The sequence below is a fragment of the Moschus berezovskii genome, chromosome 19 (genome assembly GCF_049115385.1).
Source record: "Moschus berezovskii isolate FMDL1 chromosome 19, NW_MosBer_1.0, whole genome shotgun sequence".
Lineage (NCBI taxonomy): Eukaryota > Metazoa > Chordata > Mammalia > Artiodactyla > Moschidae > Moschus > Moschus berezovskii.
The window spans coordinates 4,879,358-4,905,454 of record NC_142478.1 but is presented as its reverse complement, the minus strand read 5'-3'; the positions used below and the strand labels follow the sequence as shown (position 1 = coordinate 4,905,454).

The following is a 26,097-nucleotide window of genomic DNA, read 5'->3' as shown; positions in this document are numbered from 1 at the left end:
AGCACCACCTCCAGCCCCAAGTCCCTGAAGCTGAGCCAGAGAGGGGGTACCAGCCCCCACAGAGGGCACGGCTCCTCCGTGACCCATGGCTCCTCGTCAAGCCCCCTCTTGGGGCCCAGGCAGGGGACATGCTTTCATTTCTGGGTCTATCTCCCTCTTCCCTGGGAGCTCAGTTGGTAAAGAACCCACCTGCAATGCAGGGGACCCAGGTTCAATCCCTAGGTAAGGAAGATTCCCTGGAGAAGGGAACGGCAGCCCACTCCAGTCTTGCCTGGGAAATCCCATGGACAGCGGAGCCAGGTGGGGTCACCAGGAATTGGACACGACTTAGCAATTAAACACCACCACCTCCCTCTACAAATTTTAAACACGAGTTTGAAGCAAGACGAACAAAACATGCCAGATAAAAAGCTCTGTGGTGAAGGGCAGGGCAGGGTGAGCTGGCGGCCGGGCGGTCCCGTTCACCAGCTCAGCGGCCACTGATGGTTTTGCGGAGCTGACACTCACACGTGTGCCTCGGTTCCCCGTGAGAGCGGAGGTGACGCAGGCCTGGGGGGCTGGCCTGGAGCAGGCGGCGGGTGGGGAACCCTTGTCCTTCCGTCCTCAGAGGGAGGTGGCAAGGGTGGCCTGGGAGCGGCCCAGGGGTCAGATGAGTCAGGCCAAGCCCACCCCCGCCCTCCAGGGCCCGTCAGTCCTGTGGCACCAGACGGGGTTTCGTCTGTTACTCGAGGAAGAGCTTATAATGTCACCGTGCAGATCAAACGAAAAAAACACAGCCAGCCCCCATGGATGATTTACCGACTTTCTGTGTGCCAGAGCTGGGCTAAGCACTCGCTCCCTGCAGTCCCGGCTGGCGCACGCAGTCAGGGCATGGCCCTCCCTGTGCTAAAAAACGAGCACGGGACGTACTGCACGGGCTGAGCAAGGCGCAGCTGTGCGTCCGCTGATGCGCTTGTCAGCGTCTTTCTGCTGCATCCCTCAGCCTCTTTCACTCCTTGGCCTCTTCTCCAGCCTCTGCCCTCCACTTGGGGCTCTACGGTTGCCCCCATTGCGTTGGGGTCCAGGGCGGCCAGAGCCGCCCAGCACTCATGGCAAAGCGAGCCTGTCCATGCAGGGGCAGTGGTCGGGAGGTGGCTCCTGCCCGGGGAGGCACACAGCCCCCAGGGAGGGGCTGAGGGAGGGCTGCCAACAGCCGTGGGGACTGTCAGGGCGTTCCTGCCGCAGGAAGCTCAGCTCCCGGAGGAGGGTGTGCCCCGTCGGAGGCCAAGACGCGGGAATGTAAACGAGCAGAGTGTGACCGAACTTGTCAGATACACAGACTGAGGGGGACCCTGCAGGGGAGAGGACGGCAGGCCCCGGGGCTGGGAAGGCCCTGCAGGACCCCAAGGCCTCAGCGGGACCCTGTTTGTCTCTGGGGTCAGCCGATCGTCTGAGGGTGAGAGTGCCTGGGGATCCTCAGGGCAGCGCTGGGGTGGGTTTTGGTCACCTCATCCTTAACCGCCTCTTCCCTCTGAATTACTCCCACACACAAAAAACAGGGTTCTTGAAAACAAGAGGTTGGACAGCTAAGTTCCTTCTTTGGAAGATTCCTTAAGTCTTCCACAGCCTTTGCATTTAAAGAGTTTTCAACGTAGTTTTCAATTGCCTCTGATTTTTATATTAGGAAGGAAGACATTAAGGAAACCATATCTAGCCTCCTCCCTCTTCAGTGGCATGAAGCTGGCAGCCTCCCCTCGCGCTTAACTCCCAGAGTTGGAAATTCAGAGCCGTGTTAGGAAGGTACCAGAGCAGTGCTCAGGAGGCGTGAGAAATGCCCAAGCAGGAATAAGATTTCCAGAGCAACCGAATCTTCTTAAAAACTCAATTCATTAAAACTATCCATCCTAATAAAAGACCTTGAGTACGCCTGAAACACAATACTGTAAATCAATATAGTTCAATTACAAAAAAAGATTTTGGAATGCCATTCTTTACAAAAAAGATTAAGGAGTGATCAGTAGGTAGGATACAGGGTGAACCATGATCTAATGTACTTTACCCTCAATTCTGTAGGACCCTTTACTAACAGTAACAAATGCCTTTAACTAATCCTGGCTTTGGAGAATTACAATTAATCTGTGAGCAGAAACCTGAGGTGAAGAGAGCAGCTCAGAATACCTGAAGACCCAGTCACCCACTAGGACCCTCAGCTTGGCGCTGTGAAGTTAGCACTGATGGAAAAGAAAAAAGCATAAATATATATATTTTTTGCGATTAATGGCACTAAAGTCAAGGAGGAGCCAGCAGCGTATGGAAGAGGGTAACTTACACATTTTACTTTAGAAGACTTTGTATTATTCAAATAACATGTATTTATTTAGCCTTTTACTAAATTTTTTTCAATGGTCACTTATTCAGAAATAGTACTACAATTTTGGAAGGTTTTACGAAACTGTCTTTCTCTTTTTTAAAATCCAGTCAAGCTCCTAATCAGGCAAAGATTCAGTTAATTCAGTCCCTCCAAAATCAGTAACTTTATTTATACTGTGGTACTATACTGTCACCATAGCCATCTCCATCTTTAGTCAATTAACATATACAACATCTGTTAACGATTTACCTACCTCTTAGGTTTTAGAGCATCTTTATTCAAAAGTGGTCGGTCTTTCCTTTTTTCAAAAAAAGTATGCATTATCAAACAACCCCAGGTACACCCTAGGCAAAGATCACCTTAGTTGACAGAAAAGGGAACTAACATTTATTGAGCTCCCCTGTGCCAAGTACCATGTTAGATGCATAACGAGGGCCTATCATCTCGACAATTCAATGAGGTAAGCCTCATTATCCTTATTTTACAGGTGAGGAAACTAAAGTTCACAAGACTTAAGAAACGTGCCCACTTTCTCAATTAAGGGAAGGAATGTCAATTTAAGCCTAGGTTCTTTAACTCCATAACTTGTACTCTTACTACTGGGTAACTTTTTACTGTCACAAGAGAAAACTCGGGCTCTGGATAAAAGAGCACCCATTCCATGTGAGTTCTGACATTCCTAAAAAGTAGGAAGCTTTTATTATCACTCTTAACATCAAAAACTCATGCCCCTAATTCCTTACCTCCTCTGACTCTGGCAAAAGCTTAAGAAATTCTCGCAATGTCTCTGATCCATAGTGTTCACTCTTTCCTCGATGGATATCTTCCACGATGGACGGAGGAGACCTTGAAAAGACAACAGTCAGATTCCATTTCACATTTGCTGGAGTGCCGAAGAAACACAAGCCAGTGGAAATGAAAACAAATCACCTCCACCCTCCTTCCCATCCCGCCTCCCTCCCTGTCTGACAGGTGGTTTTGTGTCAGTGATCCTAACAGCCCCCCTGCCAGGGGAAGCAGGGGATCCTGACATACCAGAGATCCCTTCCATAGGAAACCACCCTCGGACATCCCAGAGAGGCTACAAGTAGTATCTTCTTTGGGAGAAGAAAGGCAGCTCGGTCAACCCCCTGGAGCCAGAGCCCTCTCCACGTTAGCACACCTGAATTCAACCACTCTTTGACTCACCTGTCCATCCTCCGCTAACGGGGCAACACATCGGGTGAGTTTATAAACCCCCTGACATGTCAGGCCTGAAGAGGTGCCCCAAGACAATTCTCCCTGAACTCCCAGAGACTAGACTATGCTTTTATGGAGGAAAGCATCAGAAAGGGACACACACTTGGGGACTCGTCAAGCCATGTGCCTAAAAACAATTTGAAGGGATGAGGGATGCCTTTCCCTCATTAGAATCTGAGTTTCAGCTCACACCCACAGAGTCTGATGCTGACAGCAGAGGTGTGACTAAAGTTTCAAATGTGTACAAAAATCTTACTTCTTAAATTGCTTAAGAAATATCCCAATGTTCATGCTCCGTTTTGCATCCAAGAGAGTAATCTGGAAAAAACATAAGACACATAAGATTGTTAAAGTATGTGCTCTAGAGCCCAGGAGCCAGAACTACCAAGCCCGTGCGCTACAGCTACTGAAGCCTGAGCACCCTGGAGCTTGTGCTCCAAAGCAAGAGAGGCCACCACAATCAGAAGCCTGTGCTCTGCAACTAGAGAGGAGCCCCATGCACTGCAGCTACTGAAGCCCCAGCGCCCTGGAGCCCGTGCTCCGCAGCAAGAGAAGCCACCGCAATGAGAAGCCTGCACGCCTCAACCAGGGAGCAGCTCTGCGCGCTGCAACCAGAGAAGAGCCCACACAGCAGCGAAGACCCAGCACAGCCTGAATAAATAAAATGACTTTTTAAAAAAGAGATGGAGGAGAGAATTAAGACCTATCAAAACATAACATAAGGATTAATATGAGAATAATTTTAATGTATTAAAGTAAGAGAATAATTCCCAGTATGTAAGTCTGCAAATTGATACCTAATATAGCTTCAAAATATTATCTCCCCAAGTTTTCTGCAATATTTCCTTAATGGTAACAATCATATATATATATATATATATATAACATATATATAACAATCATATAAATATATATATATATATATATATTTTGGTCAAGCTGCAGGGCTTGGGAACCTCAGTCTCTTGACCAGGTATTGAATCGGGGCCCAAAGCAGTGAAAGCACTGAGCTAACCACTGGACAGCCAGGGAATTCCCATGTAGATCTATTTTAATATTGCATAATCTTAAATAAACTATATCAACATCTTCTAAATTTTGCAGTTTCCTCTTAGAACAATACAGCCCGCATTTAAAAGCCCCAATTTGGAAATAGATGTCTTAGCATAGCAAGAATGGTATGAGATTTGAACTCTGAAGCTACTGCGGCTTGAGCTCCAACCCTGATTTAGGGATGTTAAAGGACCAACACTGTTATTTTCAGAAACATAATAAAATTCGTAATATTTTTCTAAACAAAAATTTTATTTTCATTCAAAGAGACTATATAGATCCAGTAGCCCTTTTAAAGGAGGAGGTAAGAAAGTGTCCTACACTTTTTTCAGAATTTAAAAGGGAATTTATAAGGGAAATCTCCTAGGCTGTATTTTACCAAGTCTAAGATGCTTTTTTTTTTTTTTTTGGCATGTGAGCATTTCTGGAATCCTTGCACCATCCCGCTCCATCCACAGGGACATGAGTCAACCCTCTGTCCAGAGTGTCCTGCCCGTTAGTCACTTAGCAGCTATGGGTTATGGGGTTACTGGCATGGTACCACAGTGCTTGCGTTCACGATGCTTGCTTATTTTACTTGGTAATGGCCCCAAAGCACAAGCGTGGTTACACTGGCAACTCAGATATACCAAAGAGAGGCTGTAAAGAGCTTCCTTTAAGTGAAAAGGTGAAAGTTCTCAATAATGAGGAAAGAAAACACTCATTTGCTAAGGTTGCTAAGATCTATGGTCAGAAAGAACCTTCCACCCATGAAATTGTGGAGAAGGAAAAAGAAATTCCTCCGAGCTTTGCTGTTGCACCTTAAGTTGCAGAGGTTACAGTCACAGTGCATAAGTGCTTTGTTATGCTGGAAAAGGCATTAAATTTGTGCCAGATATTTTGAGAGAGACCACATTCACATAACTTTTATTACAGTACATTATTATTCATGAATAAAAATTCATATTGTACGGCAAATCAAGGAAAATGTAAACATGAGTTTTATCCTCTGCTCTTTGGCCTCCTCGTTGTCCTCTAGTGTGTACTGTGTATCTGTCTTACGCATGGACCAAAACTCCCCATCGGCAGAAATGCCTGCTCAGCCATGAAAGGCAACATTCCCTTGGCATCAACGAGATAACTCCATAGGAGATAACCTTCCTTCTTAATCTTGCAAGGGGCCACCATGACCCATCACCCACTGTTTGCTTTGTATGGGTAGATCTGGATTGTGTAGAATGTACAGCCCTCGTTCTCAAAAACTGATAGAACTGTGCTTTTATGTCTAATGAGAGGAGCAGTTCTCAGAGCTTTCTGAGAGGCTATTCCAAGGTTATAGTCCTCAATTTGGCACAAATAAAATTTTCTGTCTTTTTTTAGATAAATTTTGTTCAGCAACATGATAACTGTTCTATTTTACTATTCCTTATTGTTGTTAAGCTCCTACTGTGCCTAACTGATATTAAAATTTATCACAGTTATGTTTGTACAGGGAAAAACACAGTACAGATTTTCCTCGGCTTATGTCCTGATAAACCCATCATGAGTTGAAAATACTGAAAGTGTACTGAATACACCTAAATGACTGACATCACAGCTTAGCACAACCTACTTTAAATGTGTTCAGAACCTTCACATGAGACTACGTTGAGCAAACTCATCTAACACAAAGACTGTTTTATAATAAAGTGTTGAACACCTCCTGTAACTGATGGAATGCTGTACGGAAAGTGGAAGACAGCGTCTGTCAGTGTGCTGGCTTCTTCCCCTCGAGGCGGCACGGCTGACCGGAGCGGCCGCTCCACCACCGCGCAGTACCGGCAGACGGGCCTGCACTGCAGATGGCCAGTGTGGAAACAGCAAAACTCAAAAGTCCAAGTATTGCTTCGACAGAATGTCTACTGCTTCTATACCATCATAAGGTTGAAAACCTTAGGTCAAAAACATCATGAGACCATCTGCAGACAGAGAGTTTGGCACTATTCACGGTTTCAGGCATCCACCGGGGTCTTGGAAAGTACTCCCTGCAGATAAGGTAGAACTACTGTAATCGCTGGGGAAGGCTTATCAGACTGAAAGTTAGAACCTCTTATAGAAGGTGGTAGTAGCAGCGTGTCACTCAGTGGGGTCCAACTCTCTGCAACCCCATGGACTGCAGCCCGCCAGGCTCCAGGATTCTCCAGGCAAGAATACTGGAGTGGGTTGCCATGCCCTCCTCCAGGGGATCTTCCCAACCCAGGGATCGAACCCATGCCTTCTGCATTGCAGGCCGATTCTTTACTGTCTGAGCCATCAGGGAAGTCCCTTTTTAGGGCGTGGGTATTGTTAAACACAGAAGTCATTTCTTTGGAAGTAAATATCCAGCCAGAATACCTGGAGGAAAGATAATCTTAAAATTCTCCCATTTTCACCATTTGTTTTTTGGAGGAGGGAGATTAGCTAAATAGGAATGTTGCTATAATGCTCTTTCTTTCCAAATGTATGTGATTCATTGTGAACAGGAAAGAATCAGGTTTCAGATTAAATTCCTGATCTCTGGGCCTGCTTCTAAGTTTATAAGAGGCAGCAAGATTGTTAACCAAAGTTAATGGGACTTCCTGGCTAGAAGGTTAAATTTTTACAAGAGTATGGTTGCCTGCTTTTGAAGACTAATCTTAAACAATCACAATTATTTACTATCTGAGGGGTTTATTTCATCTTAACACAATCACCTGCCAGCCATAAAATAAACTCCTGAGCTAAAAGGACAGGCTCCTTATTGGAATCCTACCCAGGGATTACAGTTCAAGTTCAGTGAGAAGGGAGGGGAGAGGAGACGGGAGAGAAAGTCACACTTCACAGCCTCTAAGAGGAGAGCTTACATCAAAAAGAGGAATCTGGATTTCAGGCAGAAAATGATGTGGTTATTAGAATTCACAACTAAATAGTAAGCGCAGGCACACTGATCTGGCTGTTTATTTACCTGAAGGGCTTTTTCTGCATTCATATCTACCCAGAATGAGGACAAACCATCTTTTGTAGTTTTTCATTAAACCACCCCTCCTGCTCTATCTAACCTTGATGGCAGCGCCCTCGCCCAGCCCCGCCAGCCTCTTCCCCATCGACCCTCGGGGACTCCACGCGCTTAGTCCAGGCCCATCGCTACCGCTGTTGGAGAAGCAGGTGGAGAAATCACCGTCATTGCTCCTGTTTCACAGATAAGGAGACTGAGCCTTAGGGATGTCATTAAACCTTCCCAAAGCAACAGGCTCGCTCTGGTTCCGATTCATCTAGTTCTTACGACCCTCCCTCTGCTGAGGATACAGCGACACAGAGAAACAGCGAAGGTCCCCACCAGCCCAGTATCCACACTGAGATGCTTTTCCAGGAACGGGGGCGGCTCTGCAGAGAGCGGCCCACAGGCCTGGCCAGAGCCCCGGTGACCCCAGGGCTGTGCGCGTGGGACAGCGGGCAGCACCCTGGTTCCGGGAGCGGAGCTCTGAGCCGGGGGGCACACGCAGGGCCACGCTGGGGGCAGCAGCGGTCTCCACCGCTGGAGTGGAGCTTCAGAACCTGGTCCGTCCTTAGCGGGGCTCCTGGGGACAGCCTGGGCTGGCCAGCACGGGGCCCCCTAAAGGGAAAGCAGCACCTGGGCCTCCTGCAAAGCACAGGACAGTGAGGTGGCTGAGAGCCCCGTGGGGACGGCGCCCTTCTCTCCGGGCCTCCTCAGCTCTGCCAGTGCGGGCAGTCTCCTCTCAAAGCAGTGTTATCACACAGTCCTTTGAAGAGGCTTATCAGGACGCGTGTAACTTAGCTTATCTCACTTCCCCAGAGGCTGGCCAGGGCGCAGACACCCGGCAGAGTAGGGGGAGGGGCTGGTGCTCTGAGTCGCCCCCAGGAGCGCACTCCAGCCGCCAAGAACGGGGTGACCGGCCCGCCCCGCCCTCCCCTCCAGCTCGGTCAGTCCCATCGACTCCTGGGGACACAACAGCCGGCCACGGCCGTGCCCTCGGTGTGCATGGAGCTCGTGACCGCTCCCCCGAGGGGCCTGCCTGCGAGCTCACTACCCCGCTGCACAGGGGAGCCGAGATGCGAGGGCAGGATCCCAGCAGCTCCAGGAACAGCCTCCCCGCTGGCCGCCAGGGCCAGGGCTCAGGCCCCTCTGAGGCCCTGAAACAGCAGCGCTGACCCGTCTCGGGGCAGCTGGTGAGACCTCCAACTAAGCGCGTCTCCTTCCTTCTACCGTTTTACACTCTCATCCACCTGCTCCAGACTCTGCCTCTCATGTTCATTACAGGAAGAAGAAACTTTTCTTTTTAAATTGTGGTCAAATACACACGTGCTGTGCTGTGTTCAGTTGCTCAGTCATGTCTGACTCTTTGTGACCCCATGGACTGCAGCCCGCCAGGCCCTTCTGTCCATGGGGATTCTCCAGGCAAGAATACTGGAGTGGGTTGCCATGCCCTCCTCCAGGGGATCTTCCCCACCCCTGGAAGATGGATCACTGGTCTGTGTTAGACTACCATTCTGCTCGATCGAACCAAGGTCTCCTGCATGGCAGGAGGATTCTTTACCAGTTGAGCTACCCAGGAAGCCCCAAAATACACATAACAGTTACCATTTTGCCATGACAGTTAACCATGTTTTAAGTGTACAGTTCAGCGGTGATAGGTACACTTAGTGTTGTGTAAACACCTCCAGAACCCTTCATCGTGCAGACTGAGGCTCCATCCCCATTACACACTAACCTCCCCTCCCCACCACTGGAGGCCACCTCCTACTTGTCTCAGACTTCAGAACATTCTGGAACTAGAGCAGAAGCTGACAAAGAATGACTGAAACCTGAATTACTATGTGGGAAAATAACATTACTTTTCACAAATTCAGAAAGGCCAACCTTCCTTCCTTCCTCCCTCTCTCTTTCCCATCCTTCCTTTTTCTCATAAGCAATTTTAGTTCTTTCTTATGTGATATGAGCAATGAACAGTAATTGTAATATTACTACAGACACCACAGTGGATGACCTCAAGTGTTTCAACGTTTACATTTTTTTTCAAACCTCAGTTTTATGGACATGTAATTGAGAAATAAAATTGTCAGAAATTTAAGGAATACATGGGATTTGATATATATACACACACCGTATGCTGATATACATTCCCCTCATCTAACATCCATCACCTAACATATTTCTCTTTTGTATGTGTGAGTGGAGAGTGAAGTTCTACTCTCTTAGCACATTTCAATTATAGAATACGGTGTTATCAACTAGTCACCAGGTTCCACATGATGTCCTCAGACCCTATTCATCTTACAGTTTACTCTGGGAACACCTATTTTGACCCATGATATTGATGTCTTATAAGACAGTCCCTTTTCTCCTTTGGCTCACTTCTGGCAGTTCAGTTTACTTTCTTTGGAGGATACCAGATGGCTAGGACTGTCTTCCCCTTCAGACCATTTCAGATTCTGTAGGGAGACAAATGCAGCCCTAATTAACCAGCTCTGGGGGGCTGAACAGCAGCGCTAACAGATGGACAGGGGCTTCTCAGACCTGAGACCACTAAACTCGGGAAAGAAGATGGAGTTTGAGTTGAATCTCTTTACCACTACCCCAATAACACTGTTTGTTATTTCTAGTTACTTTATTACAATTTATTATTGTAGCATCTGTAGCCTCTTCAAGTTAATTTTTAGCTAACAAAAATACACAGGCAGTATTTCATAACCTTTTCCCCCATACTAAATGTTCTAATTTACTATTTTAGATGTTGTCCTTCCTAAATTTAGCCATTCTCAAATTCAGTTCTTCCCTGTCTCCCAGTAACTTCTTCCTTCAGAGTATAATGGAACTTATTTGTAATGCTTTATAAGTTCTTTAATGTCAGAGCCAACTGCATAATGGCAGGTCATTTCTGTAGGAGGTTATTACATTTCAAGGGGACATAATCGGATTCGCGGTATGTCTGAGTCTCCAGAATTATGAGCTGTGTGGCAGCAGATTGGAAAGCCACACTTCCAGGCTCAGGACGGACCTCCTGGGCTGTACATGCTCCATGTGCATGCTTCAGTTTGCACAGCTTCAACCCTGGACTCCACTTGCTACTGAGGGAATCAGAAGATGGATCACTGGTCTGTGTTAGACTACCATTCTGCTGGGCTGTAACTTCTCTAGAAGAAAATCTAAAGAGGGAATAAAATAGCATGCACTGTATTCTTTTGCCAAAAAAAGAAGAAGTATATGTAGTATAGGTGATACTTCTTACTTGATGCCATGTTGGAGATAGCATGAAGAATGGAAGTGAATTCTGGACCCTCTGTGATGTGACAATATTACCTAATATTCCCTTAAATCCATCTCCCTTCACTACTTATCCTGAGTATTGAAGAGTTAGATCACCTTATAATACAGTCATGGTGATTTTTCTTTCTAGACGGCTGTCTCTCAGATTAGGACCTACATATGTTAAAAGATATCTGCACACCCACCATTCATAGCAGCAGCATTCACAAAAACCAAAAGGTGGAAGCGACCCAAGTGTCCACCAAAGATGACTAGATAAACAAAGTGATAAATATATGCCTGCATGCTCAGTCACTTCAGTCATCTCCAACTCTTTGTGACCCTCTGGACTGTAGCCCACCAGGCTCCTCTGTCCATGGGATTCTCCAGGCAAGAATACTGGAGTGGGTTGCCATTTCCTCCTCCAGGGGATCTTCCTGACCCAAAGATCAAAACTGAGTCTCCTACAGCTCCTGCCTTCACAGGTGGAATCTTTTACCACTGAGCCACCTGGGAAACCCTGTGATATATACCTGTAATGGAATATTAGCCTGAAAATTCTGGCACATGTTACAACATGGATGAACCTTGAAAACATTGTGCTAAGTGAAACAGTCAGGTCACAAAAAGACAAATACTGTGTGAGGTACCTAGGGTAGTTAGATTCATAGAGATAGAAAGGGGAGGGGTGGCTGCCAGGGGCGGGGGGAGAGGACAGTGGGAACAGTTTTAATTTTTCAAGAAGCAAGGACTTCTGTGGATGGATGGTGATGGTGGCCATTCAGCAACGTGAATGTTTCCATGTTACTAAACGATACACTTAAAAACTGTTGAGAGAGACTTCCCTCGTGGTCCAATGGCTAAGACTCTGTGCTTCCAATGCAGGGGGCCCAGGTTCAATCTTGGGTCAGGAAAGTAGATCCCACAAGCTGCAACTAAGACCTGGCACAGCCAAACAAATAAAGAGTTTTAAAAAATTTTAAGAGGGTGAATGTTATGCTGTGTACATATCACCACATTTTAAAATATAATTATTCACTTTCAGGTTTTTTTTTTTTTTAAGTTAAAGAAAAAAAAAAAGTAAAGATGTACCTAGGGTAAAGGGAGGTGAAGAGAAAGACTTTTTTACTTGAATTTTAGATCAGGCCTAAGAAATAGACATTTCTGCTTCTGCCTAGTTGGGAAAAGATGTTACAAGCCCCTCCTGTTCCTTCCATCAGTGGGTCTTAATCCCTCTTGAAGTCACAAACATCCAGCAGCAAGTTCCACACAGCCTCTTGAACACCTGGCTGGCAGCCTCCCTGGGGGCCTGATCAGCCAGACCCCCTTCTGTCTGTGCTGGGCTTTCCTGAGACACATGCTCTGACTTGGGGCCCCCATCTACTCTTTCCTTCAAAGTGCTGGAAGGCCAGAAAGCAGAGCCGGGGAACAACAGTGAGGATGACCTACTGTCCAGCAGGAGCCTCTGCTGGAAGTGAGGTCACAGGCCAAGGCACTGAAGAAATGCCTTCCTGCTCCTTCTGATACTGAAACGATGCGCTCAGAAATAAACGGTCTTTGCATAAAGCAAAGAGCAGGGAAAGCCAGGCTCAGCATGGAGGACGCTGAGCATGTCCCGAAGACCTCCTCTCACATGTCTCAGCTCACGCCTGATTCTACTCCTAGGGTTCTCCTCATTTTATAAAAACTTGGCTGTTTCGACAGGGGACCATACAGCCCCCAGACAGAGAAAAGAGGACAATACTGCCGGCTCAAGAATTCAGTAATGTGGAGAACTACCACTTCATCCCAGAGCCCTTCCCATTCTCTTATCTAGTCAGCTCCATCTCTAACCTATTTTCCTTGCTCCTTTCCAACAGATTAAGAAATAAATGCATTTCTATTGCCCTTATTTCGGGGGGTGTCAATATTCTTTTAACCTCTTGGTTTCCTGATTACTTCTTCTAGCAAGTAGAGTTGTCTTAATTTACCTTCATGTTTCTAAACAGAGAATACTTATAAATGTCATTTTGCCTCAGTTTCTATAAGACATGGTAACCTGTTTCTCTGAGGCCATGCTTTCACTTAAATTTTCAGAACTTGCTAGCTTTATATTTTTCTCAAAGTACCACAGTTCGTGTTCACTGGAAACATGCTTTGTAAAAAGTCTATCTGAAAATAGCGTTATGCTTTGGCTGTCAGAATCTCTGTTCCACAACGGCCAAAATTTAATTAGGAGGTCAGAGGAATAAAGATCACCTCAAAACACTTGTGGAAAGAAAACTGGAGGGGAAAACAAAGATAAACGTCTAAGGATGTACATTACTTAATGATGTTATTTAATAAAAGGCATTCTGTCTCAGAGAGCTTCAGTTAATGTCAAATCACTGAGTTCAGAAGCTCAGGGTTTTGTTTCAGTGGAGACTAATAGGACCGGACTTCAGCGGAGCTCTTCCACCCAGGGTGCGGGGAGGGGCGTGGGACACGCAGATGTGCTGGAGGCAGGGCTGGGCTGGGCAGCGATCGAGGCCCCAGACAGCATGCTCTCCGCATGAGGTCATGGTCCTGTGGGACGTCTGGGAGGATACGGCTCGCAGGCCTCTTACACTTTCTTGCTACTTAGCTCAGGCTCCTTACATAGGACCCTCCTTTTATTTTCAGAGCACGTTCACTTGGGTTATCGCATTTCTCAGTGATTCTAGCAGGTTTTGGAACGGAGGCACATACCAAACACAAAACCAGGCAGCATGAGCAGAAGCACCCCTCCGTGGGTCACTCTTACCTCTTCTCTGGCCTCCCTGGAGGATGAATTTAAAGACCCTCCCCTCCTGGAAGGGGCAGCCGTGGTGGCATCTTCCTGCTGCCCAAACAGCTCTTCGACGGTCTTGGTGTCGATCTGGTAGTGATGTTGCTGGCTGGCTGCCAAGGTCCAGATGTTGGTTTTGCCGCGAACTTGCTCTTCTGGAATGGTTTTCCAATAAAAGCTTCTCATCCGCTTTTTCTTACCAAGCTGGCTGTAGCCGTTCAGGTGAGAGCTCGGGGGTGGTCCTGGAGGAGGTGGGGGCAGCGGAGGCTCCCCGGGCAGCGGCGGGGGCGGGGGCGGGGACGGAAGAAGCCCCTCCCCCGAGCAGGGCCCGGGAGGGGGCGGCGGGGGCGGCGCCTGCGCAGTATTGAAGCCGGCTGCCATGGCGGTGTTCCCATTGCTCTTATCGCTGACCAAGGAGACACAGTTCATAACATGCATAGCACCGTCGCCTTCTGAGGTGGTGATTTCTTGACCGTGGGGAAGCAGACACAGCCATCAAACTTGTGCCATGCTTCTCCATCTGCTAGTAGGCCGCCAGAGAAAAGGCTGCGGGGTGTGTCCTTTTCCAAACCTGCAAAGATAAAACAACTCTCAGTTCCGTTCAGGAGAACACTGCCACGTGGCGACTCCCTTCCGAGGCCACTGCCAGTCCTTTCAGAGTAGCTGGATGTTAAAATCAATGAGGGGCCGCGCGTCCAGAAGAGCACGGAAAGGGACTAATAGTTTTCTAAACGTGAACCACGTTTTACTACCTGGAAATGCTGCCAAAGCAGCAATGGTAAAGCCCACCTGGAAACCTTCCATTCACCAATAAAACACATATTTACCGCGAACCCGCGATAGGTTCTGCTCACTTTCTGAATAAGCTACTTGTTCACCAACTGGCTCCTTTCCTTGGGGCAGTGGATTGGCCATCCCTGGGGAAATTACCCAGATGGCTGCAGCCTTAGTGGCTCTGCCTTTCTTCAGTAGGGACATGTCCCTGGGTCAGCGGGTCAAAGGGCATCCTCCACCTTGCACATATGATCAACTAATGGCCAAACCTTCTCCCAGGATCAGGGCCACCATCTTCCACCTGTACTTGGTGATGCTGCTTCCCCACAGAGGAAAGAATGCCAGGCATGAAGATGAAAGGTTCCAGCTCTAAGCCAAGCTCTCTGGCTTACAATTTTAGAAGGGCCACTTTCCCTCAGTAGCTTGGGCTTTCTCATTTGTAAATTTAGGAGGTTGGGATTGACCTCCACCATTGCTTCCGAAGCAGTTGTTTCGGGCTCGTGTTAAGACACTCTCTGTACACCATCAGAACATTTCTCTGCCTCTTCTGCTCCCCCTGACACTATTAGCAGAGCAGACGCTGGCACAAAAGGGGGTGTGCCCGAACCACGCCTGTCACATGTCTCCCCCTCATCCACTCAGTCACGGACTTATCTCAGTGGCTTGTGTTTTTATTGACCTTTAAATGTTTATTTTTGGTGTTGAGCTGTTGCAGAATCTGGTGTGAAAACAGGGGTCAAAATGACTACATTTCTTCAGCTATGAGGACAGGTGAGTGGAGATACAGAACACAGGGCCCTGTGCAGGCTGCGGAGTGCGCACCCAAGTATGTGGGCATGCAAAAAGGTGGTAAAGGGTCACATGGAGGGGCTTTTTAGCCTGGACTTCCGAGGGGAAGCATCCTTCTACAGCATTCACTTACACATCTTCATCAGACACAGCAGAATTCTACAGGAGTAAATGTTATGAAATGTTTTACACAGAATCACATACAAAAGGCAGGCTTGCCTTGGGAGTAAGAGGGAAGACTCCAAAGACAGAGCTCTTCCTCAGATACCAGGTCTGCTACTTCTTGGGGGTGCAACCGGGGCTGAAGCAGATTATTTAACTTACATTTCAGCACCCTCCTCTTTATCCACACTGTACGCATACACCATTCCATTGGTTTGTATGAGATAAATGAGCTCACACATGTACACCCTTACCAAGACGCCTGGTACCTAGCTAGCTATGACTAACAACTGGTATCAGATGTATATACAATTTCTCTTTATTTTCACAAGTACTGCATTTGCTTTAAAATAATAAGTTGCCCTTGGTTACTAGAAACACACCTTTAATATTTCCAGTCTCTGCTTTCTAAGTTGCTAGGGTTGTGACCTTTGTCCTTTTTCAATACTCAGTGATTGTATATTACATTTCTACACATTACAAGAACAAATGTTTTTATGAAACATTTAAATATTTAAGTTCTAAAAATTATATATGGGTAGAAAATAGGATAATTGGAGACATTTTTTTTAGCATTTTAAACACTTTAAAATGCACATCAGTGGCATTAAGTACATTCACATTGTTGTGTGAAGTGTCATCGTGGGATAATTTTTTAGAAAGTAAAACTGAAAATATTTATCCAAACGAACTTACAACTCACTAGAGATGCAACCAGCTTTTAAAACGAATTTTCATAATTATCATTAGGGGCATAACTAGGCTGTTTTCATAGTTGGCACCCCTGAAGCAAATGACTCATTGTCAATTACAGTTTATAGTTATATTTGAACTCTTCTTCTCTCAAGACTGTACAGGTAATCTTGGCAGTTTATTCTTACATATTTTAAAATACTTCTGTACATGAAATATCTCATATATAGAAGAATTGCTAATCCTCCAATTCACCTCCAATTCCAGATATGCTGACTTGTTTATAGATTATCCCTCTTAAGAATGGTGACGAGCTAAAAAAGTCCCCATCCTAGAAAGCAGTAACTCATTCGGTGCTGTGTTAGTATATGCACAGCTGTGCCATTAAACCTCCCATAGCAAATGCGAAGATACTAATAAAGAGTGAGAAAAACTGTGCCCTCAAAGGTTGTGCAACAACACTGTCTCCTAATACCAAAGCACCAAAGCATATAGGTTCTTTTGAGTATAGCCTTTTCTACAGAGGAAGTACAAGCTTAAAGCTTGTCAAATAAAAAGTGACACAAGTTAGCTTTGCATGGACAGGATTCTAACCACTATTCTGTTTTGAGAAAGAATGCTATTTTAGAAAGTTAAAGGAACAAAAGAAAATTTACAACATTGTTCCTGGTATGTTGTCTGCCTAATTTTTTCCCAGGGTAACATACAAGGATCCTAGGCCCCCAACAGCTTCTAATGAATGAGTTCTCCAGCAATGATTAGCTAAGATGCTAATGCTTTTACTAGGAGCCTCAATGGGGCTTTGACAGGGCTTCCCCTTTGGGCCAGGATTTCCAATGTCAAAGAGATGGCAGGAAAAAGAAAGTGCAGACAGACATTCTAACCCTTTCCACAGTCCCATGAGATATTAAAACAGAGGACACACAAAGTGCCAGATTAAAGCTTGTCCGCAGTAAAGATATAAAGGTGTACTCTCCAAGCCGGCGAGAACATAGGTGATGCAGCAGCCCCGAAGCAGACTGCTTCACACAGTGGGCAGCTGCCTTCCGGACAATGGAATGAGCTTTTGGTTCTATCTGGAAAATGTCAAGTGTCTCATCAATCTCCCCCAGGGCAAAGAGAGACAGGCTTGTATTTAACATCTCACCTACAGGTTGGGGACCTCAGCAGCAGGGGGGACGGCTGCTAAGGTTGACAAATGCCCAGCCCTGAGTAAATCATAGAGGTGTCACAATCAGTCTCTGAAGATGAGAACTTATCTTCAAGTCCCCTGACTGCTACTCAGGACCCACTGGGGGTAAATCTGAGGGGAGGTCCCTCCTGGGGAGGTTGTAGCTCAGCTGAGCATCTCCCAAAGATGGGTTTTTAATAAGGGGACGTTTGAGCTGATCAGTAAGCAAAAAGTCTTAGAGTGAGAATGTTTATAAGGGTCTCAAAGGAGCCCCAACTCTCTTGCCTTTGCTCTTGGTGTCAGAACCAGTGCTGAAGCTCTTGAAGGGAGTGGGTGGAGGGGAGAAAAGAATACGTACATTTCATTTCACAGCGTATTTAGGAGAAAAGAGGGTCCCTGAAAGCTCGTTCAGGGTTCAGAGCTTTCCTGAAAGAGGGCTAGTAACTGTTGCTCAGTTATTCACTCACCCGCTAGGTCAACAATAAGCAAAAGTAAACGCCAGGGAAAACCTACCAGAAAAACCGCTCCCCTTGATTTCTGACTTGTGTCACAGATGAGGTGGGAGCAGGAAAGGCTGGCCCACACCTTTCTGATGACAAACGGGAGCAGAGCAAGCCCGGTGTGGAGAGAAGAGGCAGAGGAACCCACAGCTCTGTTTTATCTGGGGGGAGAGGAGAGGGTGGGGAAGGAACAGCTCCCACCAGCTTACCGGGAAAACGCCTCCTCCCATCACCTATCTTTCAAAACCTTTCTTGATTACTGAACACAAAACGTCAACCACACAGTGGAACCAGAACTGGCAACACCCAACCAGTTCTTCACCTTGGCACTTTCACCAGCAGTGAAGAACCTAAGATGCTTCCAGTCCCCGCAGTTAATCCGCTGTCGCACAACAATCCACAGACACCCCTGAGCGCAATACCCTGGGAGAAGAGGAAAAAACGCCTGTGTTTTGAACGTAGTTTCAGCTTCTCTCAATGTCCCCAAACCAAGAGGAAAAAAAAAAAAAAAAGGCACAAAGGCGCCAAAGGATGCTCTGAAGAGAAAAAAGAGCTCGCGATTCATTCCAGGAAGACAACCGTGGGTCAGGACAGAGGGGGTCACAGACAGTCAAACCCCAGGGTCAGCTTCTATGCAAACAGCTGTTTGAAAACGGACTCCCGAGGAGTCGGCGTGGGGGACACGGGGACCCGATTTCTTTGTGGAGCCCCAGCAGTTCCCCAGGTCTCTGTACTGGCGAGCGCTCCACCGCGTCCTTCCATCCCCAACCCCCCGCCCGTGTCCCGCCCCAGCCACTCACCGAAGCGCCACCGGCCCGGCCGCACGAAAGGCTCCGAGGGCGCTGCCTCCGCCTGAGTCCCCGCGGAGCCCCGTTTGGCCGGTGCCGGTTGGGCCGCCGGCGCCTGCGCGTCCTTATCTGGGCGGCGGCGGGAGGGTGAGGGAGAGGGCGCCGGTGCGCGGCCCAGAGAGACGCCCACACGCGCCGCGCAGGCTCCGCGGCCGGCTCGGGCCGCGCGCCGGGGAGGCCCGGCCGCCCTCGACGCAGGGACACGCGGGCCCGTCGGCGGACGCCGGGACCCGAGCGCCGGGCGAGAGTCCTCCGGCAGAAGGTCCCGGAGCAGCCGCCGCACCGACGCGCCCCGCCCTGGCCTCGCTGGGGTCGGCGACCCCGCCCCGCGCCTCCGGGACCCCCGCCGATCCCCGGGGCCCCGCCCCGCCGCCGAGCCGGGTTCCCCCAAGCGGAGTCGGGGGCTGCTCACTAGGGGCGGTGTCACTGGGCTTGACGCCAAAGGAGGGGGTCTCCCGGTTTGCGGGTTCCGCCCGCTCCTCGCCTCTCCGCGGAGACGCTCTCCCAGGTCCGGGGCTGAGTCCAGAGCGCGGGGGAGAGAGCCTCGCGGCCGCAGTGCGCAACGGCCAGAGGGAGCGGGGCAGAGCCTGCGAGGAGAACAGACGGGAGACGCCTGGTGTTTGGTCAGGGGATTAAACCGGGAGCCCCGGGTCCCCGAGCTGGGGCACCGTGGCGGCTGGAGGTGGCCCGCCAGCCCACCCTTCCTCCCTCGACTTCCACGAGCTCAGGGTTTAACTTCCAACCAGAACTTCGCACGGGCCGAGCGGACGTGCCAGTGCAAGTGCCGCCTTGCCGTCGGCCCGCATCTCCCGGACGCCGCTCTAGCCAGCCCCGCACCCACTGGCAGGAGGGGCGAGCCGTGGCTCCCAGTTGGCCAGGGACCCGGCGCGGCGCCCCTCGCTGCGTGCTCTTGGATGGGAGGGGATCCAGGGGGAGCGCAGTTTATCCGAGTCCTCGCAGCTAAAGCTCGATCAGCCAGCCGAGGTTTAACCCAGAGGCGGCCGGGGACCTATCTGGTTCTACGTACGCGGGTCCAGACCAGAGCGTCTTCCCCTCAAGGGGTGGATCGCTGTCCTCTGCGGCCCGGCGACTGCAGCCACCAGGTCGGGGGAGCTCAAACCTCCCCAGCCTTCCCGGTGAAGCTCGAAGACAGCAGAGACTCGGCGCCCCAGCACCGGGTCCGGGCTGATCCGCTCCTCCGGAGTCGAGGACTCTCCGTCCCCGGGCACTCCCGAGCAGCGATCGCTCCGCCGAGGCCGCACGGCTCACGTACCCGCGGTCGGTGCTCCCGCGCGCGCTCCTCTCCCCGGCGTCCGCGGCCTCCCGGCGCCGCCGCCTCCTCGCGGCTGCTGCAGCCGCGTCAGCTCGGGACCGCGAGGGGGCAGGGCGGCGCGGGGCGGGGCGCGGCCGCTGCCTCAGGTAACAATGCTGCAGACCAGGCTGCTCCCAGCGCCAGCTGCGAAGGGCAGCACGCCCTTTCCTGCTCGGCCCTTCCGCTCTCCCGTAAGCGCCCACGCCGGTGCTGCCGCGTTCACCTGCGCGGGGCCCCGGGGGGCGTGGTTGCCAGCACCCGAAGGCTGGCGCAGAGCGGCCACCGAGGAAAGTCGAGGGGCGGCAGGGGACAGTGAGGTACGGACTGTGCAGAAGAACCAGGTGTCCTCCTGGATCAGCAGAGGGAGGCGCCAAGCTGGCTCTGAACCCGCAAGTGGCTCCACAAAGGAGCCTCTGCGACAGCCTCCCCAACACCATTACCTGTGCACACGCGCGCGCACAGGCATATTAGCACATTCATGCACGCTCGAACCCCGCGCGCACACACAAACGCGTGCCAAGTCACCCTCTGCCCAACACACTCGTTTCTACCGGGAGCAGGAGTCAGCACCGGGGTGAACTGTCCCAGCCCGCGCGGCCGAGTCCCAGCCGGGCCGTAGCTTCCCAAATCAGCTTCTCCCTGGCCCTTGCCATCCAGTAAGTTTGTTACTTTTTTTTTTTTTAATCTCCTCAACGATAGTGGTAAGAGAAACCTTTCAGTTATATATAAAAGAAAAAGTCCACCCCAGGACGGATTGGATAAACAGAGCTGTCTGGGAAAGGCCCCTCACAGGAGGAAACCCCGGGAACGGTTTAATCGCATCTTTTTTTCAAAGTGACTTGTGACGCCAGGCAGTGAGAAAGGAGTAATCAAAGAAAACCCATCCCGAGCGACGCGGCTGATGGGAAATCAGCTGCAGGGGTGGGGAGGTGCCCTCTGCGAGGATGAAGTCATTGCTACCTTTGGCTCTGTGCTCGCAGATAACAGACCAGGGCTTATCCAGCTTCTGGTGCCTGAGGACTTCCGCCTTTGTGCCCTGGTCCACAGCCCCTGAATTCCCAGGACAGAATTCCCGGCGTCTACGTGGATAGAAAAAGAGAAGCTATTAGGGTAAAACCGAGAACAACCAAGCCCCCACCCTCAAACAAAATCCTGCCCAGCAGGCTTACACTACCATCAAGAAAAGTAGATCCAGGGAAGACCACAGAAAATCTCAAGGGGTGCGGAGTGTCTGTTACAGAAGAGATGACCTGAAAGGAATACTGACGGCAGAGGCAAAAGTTAAATTAGAGAATAGGAAGGTGGGGCGCTAATGGCACCCTCTTCCTTTATGTTAACCTTGCCAGATGAGGCATCTGCAGACACTTCTTGTTCAGCAAGCCCCCTTCCTCACAGTGTACTGAGTGTGCATTCTAAAATCGGTCACTTGTTCTGAAGGGTCAAGGCCGGTGACCCATCCTCAGTCCTTCAGCCCTTTGATGCCCCTGCAGCCTCCTGGCCTGCAGGCCTTCCCTCTGTCTCTTCCGCCTCCACTACCCACCCTTCCTGTCCCCTGAGGACAGCAATCGGATTCTTCCAGCTCTTATCCCCCTTACCCCTGGACACTGCCTTCTGACTTCAACCCACACTGGTCCAGAATTTGCAGGGCCTGAAGCTTGCATATACAACTCCCCAGGGAGCTTTTAAAAGAACAGTAAAGACTTAAAATGCAACATCAGCTAGGTGTCCTAGGAAGTGCCTGGGGAAACAGAAGCGTGGAAACGTGAGCTCTGAGGTGAATTCACTTCTGACTTCAGCTCTGTATCAGGGAGTCTTGCATCCACACTCACTGTCCCTGTAATGGTTCAAGTCCAAATTCCTTGTCCAAAAGTCAACTCATCTGTCTCTCAATACTAGCACTCTTCCATCTGCACCCCTTATTTAAGACCTTATTTTTTTTAAAAAGATTTTTTGTTGTGGACCACTTTTTTAAAGTCTTTATTGAATGAGTTACAATATCGCTTCCGTTTTATGTCTTGGTTTTTTGGCCACAAGGCATGTGGGATCTTAGTTCCCCAACAAAGGTGAACCTGCATCCCAGGCATTGGAAGGTCAACTCAGTAACCACTGGACCTCCAGGGAAATCCCAAGACCAGATTTTTAAAATTTAAAATCCCAGTTTTCCTCTTATTCTCTTTTACGTTTTTTATATCCAAGTATTTGCCACATTTGTTCCTCTTTACCAAGTAGTATCTACTGCATCTGTACTTTATATCCAGAGCCACTATACCTGCCCCAATGAGAGGAAGGAGGAGGTGATGTTTCTTTGCTGTTGGCTGTGTGTCAGGCATCACGCTTGATTCTCACAACCATCCTAGAAATCCTATTTTTTATATTTTCCAGCTTGGACAATTGAAACTGGACTCCTGCATCCACTGCCTCAGCAATCTTTCTGCCTTTCTTCTCCTGACTCCGCTGTCAGGTCAGTGTTTTTAAAAGCCTGATTTCATCCCATTACCCGTACAGGGAGGAGATGGCCATCTTCCGTCTGACACTCGGGCAGCATCCTTCCTTCGTCCCCTGCAGTGTGAAGCATCCCATTTCACTCAGTCTGTATAGAGAGGTATTTCTGACATATTTGCAGGAGGAGGTGAATTCCAAGTCCTTGTACTCCGTCTTGACCTTGACCCCCTCCCGTCTCCCTTGAGCAGCACCATGTGCTGACCCTGAAAGAAACATGCTTATTTTCATTCTTCTTTGCTGGGTTGTACATATGAGGCGGCCAAAACGCCCCTGAACAGAGCAGAACACAGTTCTCACTCTAATGTCCCTGTGGGTTGGGTCTGAGGCTGCAAATCCAGAGGGCAGTTTATCCTTCATTCATCGTGAGCCACACCTTCATCTCACCTAAGACTGTGCTCAGGAGTGAAGATCTGCAGTTCATCTGTTTCCCAGCAACGTGCCAGCCACTCTGTGGTGAGGCCAGAAAGACTCCTGAAGCCAGGCTGCCCAAAGTCAGTGCAGCTCCTGGAGTTTGTGGCCAGGAGCCTGCTGCTGCTGCTACTTCTGGGCTCCTGAGCCGCGGCCAGCCCACACCTCTCCAGGACAGTTGGGCCTCCTGGGAGCATGGCAGGGGCTCAGAGTGGCCTCCTAGGTGCCAGCTGCAAGCCCTACTGAAGAATTCTGTTTGCAGCTCTCCCTCCCTCCCCTTAGGCTGTCCTTCCCTGAGGGCTTCATTTCCTTTTCCCAGTTCATCTTATTTCTTTCAGCCTCAGCTCCTCGGCCCTGAGAAGCTTTCAGTTTCTCCTACATGGAGCATTTCGGATTTGGATCTCTCGTTGTATGGGTGCTGAGTCGGCTCAGTGTGACCCCATGGACTGCAGCCCACCAGGCTCCTCTGTCCACGGGATTCTCCAGGCAAGAATACTGGAGCGGGTTGCCATTCCCTTCTCCAGGGGATCTTCCTGACCCAGGGATCAAAACCAGGTCTCCTGCATTGCAGGCAGATTCTTTATTGTCTGAGCCACCTGGGAAGCCATGAAAGAAAACTTTCAAACCAAAATGAGGCAAATGTCAGGATGCAATCTAAAGAAGACCTCACAGTTCTGAGACAGGCTTATTTGCTCAAGGAGTGTGGTCCTCTGGGGACTGCAGTGACACACTGAGTTCCCTCTGGCTTAATAGTGAGGCCTCAAATTAATTTTTAAATCTTTCTCTCCCTTTCTCTCTACTATAGACTGAGATTTACTTCATCTTTGCTCTTCTTAAAACATATATTTGATGAAATCAGTTGTTCAGTAGATTATAGGCTATATCTTTGCTCTTAACAATTGGAAACTGCAAAAAGAAACAAACCTTACCAACTCTGTAGTTAAACAGACTTGCAGACAAAGGCAAAGTCTCACCAGCCCTTCTAGCAATAGGCATTTCTAAGAGAAATTGCTAGACCTTGTTTCCCTCAGAGAACGAAAGTGTAAAATGAATAAAATGAGCAGAATTTATAACATCACTATGAATGCAGATGTGCATCCAATATCTTATTGGCAAATTGCACGCACTGTATTATTATAATTTTCCAAACAACTTGGAACTGACAAAATGAGGCTTTATTTTTGTAGGCTAAGAAATCTGAATAGCAAGTTGCCTTTTATAAACATTGGAAATAATGTCTAGGCTTTGGTCCTTAAAGAGGGAGAAACTTTGTTTCTGGATGCTACGTAGTGATTTCTGAAAGTTGTAAATAGAAAATGTTCCCACACGTGGTACTGATATCCATGGCAGCATTAACGGCTTTTCCTTTGCCAGAGGTAAATACAGGTACTTTGTCAACAGCAGTGCCTCGTTTGTTTGGAGGTAGGAGAGACTACGGACAGTCTTTATCCAAGGTACAACTGATGTAATCAGACGCCCCTTGTCCCTACCTGTCCATGTTTCCTTAGAGCAAAGTGTCCATCTTCTCTCTTTTAAGACGTGTGTGTGTGTTTGGAGACAGGGAAGAAAAAGGAGACTTAGGTAAGAGAAAAGCTGCAGGTATCACTGAGTTTTCACCCAGAAAACCTTCGGCTAGACTTTTTTTTTAGTTTACATTTGGTACAGTGCTTAGAAAACTGGTTGATTTTAATCACAAATGTATGTCTAGCTGTTATAACATTCAAATTATGAGGAAAAAATAGCTTTAAAATAAAACATGAAAGTATATCACTTCTTTCCACTGCTGCTGCTGCTAAGTCACTTCAGTCGTGTCCGACTCTGTGCGACCCCATAGACGGAAGCCCACCAGGCTCCCCCGTCCCTGCGATTCTCCAGGCAAGAACACTGGAGTGGGTTGCCATTGCCTTCTCCAATGTGTGAAAGTGAAAAGTGAAAGTGAAGTCGCTCAGTCTGTCTGACCCCTAGTGACCCCATGGAGTGCAGCCCACCAGGCTCCTCCATCCATGGGATTTTCCAGGCAAGAGTACTGGAGTGGCTTGCCATTGCCTTCTCCGTTCTTTCCACTACCCATTATCAAAAACAAGTGTGCGTCTCAGTAAGAGGAATTAAGGTAAAGAGGGTGTCAGATGCCAATTTCGTTGGCTACCGGTTCTGTTTCCAAGTTGTTTACCTTCCAAGAAGTTAGAAGAGCAAACAGTAATTTGAAACCATAACACACACAGTATAGGCAGGCCCCAAACAGAAGCCCGGTGAGCCAACAGTATCGGGATGCAACGGTGTGTGTGTCTGTGTTGTGTATGTCCCATATAGGACTTTGTAGAGTGTGTGAAGGTGGCAGAAAAGCCATGTTGATGACTTAGCAATTTGGAAAGCTTTATTTTTTTAACTCCCCTGGGAAACTGAGTTTGTATTTAGTTTATGAACAATCCCTTTGCACTAAGCTGCCATTTTATTAGGTCGGCCAAAAAATTCATTGGGTTTTGCTGTTAGATCTTATGGAAAAACCCAAATGAACTTTTTGGCTAACTCCATAATAAGAAGGTAAATACTCTGGGTATGATAGCAAACAACAAAACTAGCCAATAGCAATTAGCATCTTAATATTTCTTAAGCCAGATTTATAAAAATAATGAAAATGGACCACTTTAAAAACTACCTATGCACTTTTGCCTATGGTGGGCTTCACTGCTCTGCAGGCGTTCTCTAGTTAGAGCAGCGGGGCTGCTCCTCCCTGCGGTGCACAGGCTTCCCTTGTGGAGCACAGACTCCTGAACCCAGGCGCAGAAGTTGTGGTGCCCTGGCTCAGCCTCTTCTTGGCACATGGAATCTTCCCGGATGAGGGATCAAACTCATGTCCTCTGCATTGGCAAGCAGATTCCCAACCACTGGACTGCCAGGGAAATCTAAAAATGCACCACTCTAGAGAAAGTGAAGAGGGTGAGCTTTTTGTTAGAAACACCATTATTCAGGTTTTGACTGGCCTTTGGACAAAGAGGATCCCTGTCAAAACACTGTGTCACAGTTCCCTCACCGTTCCGTCCCTTTGTGGGCTGACCAGGCTAAAACTGGCAGGGGGTGCATGGCGTGAAATCCAGGACTTCTCATCTTTACTCCTATTAAATAGCTTGCCAGCTCCCTCCTGAAGAAAGAGGCTCCTATATTTAATCTAACTCAGAGAGGGATGTGGTATTACATGTTCAGGCATTTGTAGTTTAAAATGGACAAAAAAATTTCCCCTCACCTTCTAAGTTCCTTTTATATAGTGTTCTT

At 48.6% G+C, this 26,097-nt stretch overlaps 1 protein-coding gene across 3 annotated transcripts in view; it reads right to left on the bottom strand.

Moving 5' to 3' along the window:
- FHDC1 (FH2 domain containing 1) overlaps nucleotides 1–20,013 on the bottom strand; it is a 42,962-nt gene extending 22,949 nt beyond the window's left edge. Inside the window, exons 1-4 of one of the 3 annotated variants that reach the window (XM_055404776.2) lie at nucleotides 19,879–20,013; nucleotides 13,645–14,239; nucleotides 3,846–3,907; nucleotides 3,094–3,196 (exon numbers count right to left, since the gene is read on the bottom strand). In XM_055404776.2, coding sequence (XP_055260751.2) covers nucleotides 3,094–3,196; nucleotides 3,846–3,907; nucleotides 13,645–14,106 — 627 coding nt within the window. In that variant the 5' untranslated portion in view covers nucleotides 14,107–14,239; nucleotides 19,879–20,013. The other 2 variants (XM_055404777.2, XM_055404779.2) reach the window with 2 other exon arrangements.
- Between the last annotated feature and the right edge of the window lie 6,084 nt (nucleotides 20,014–26,097).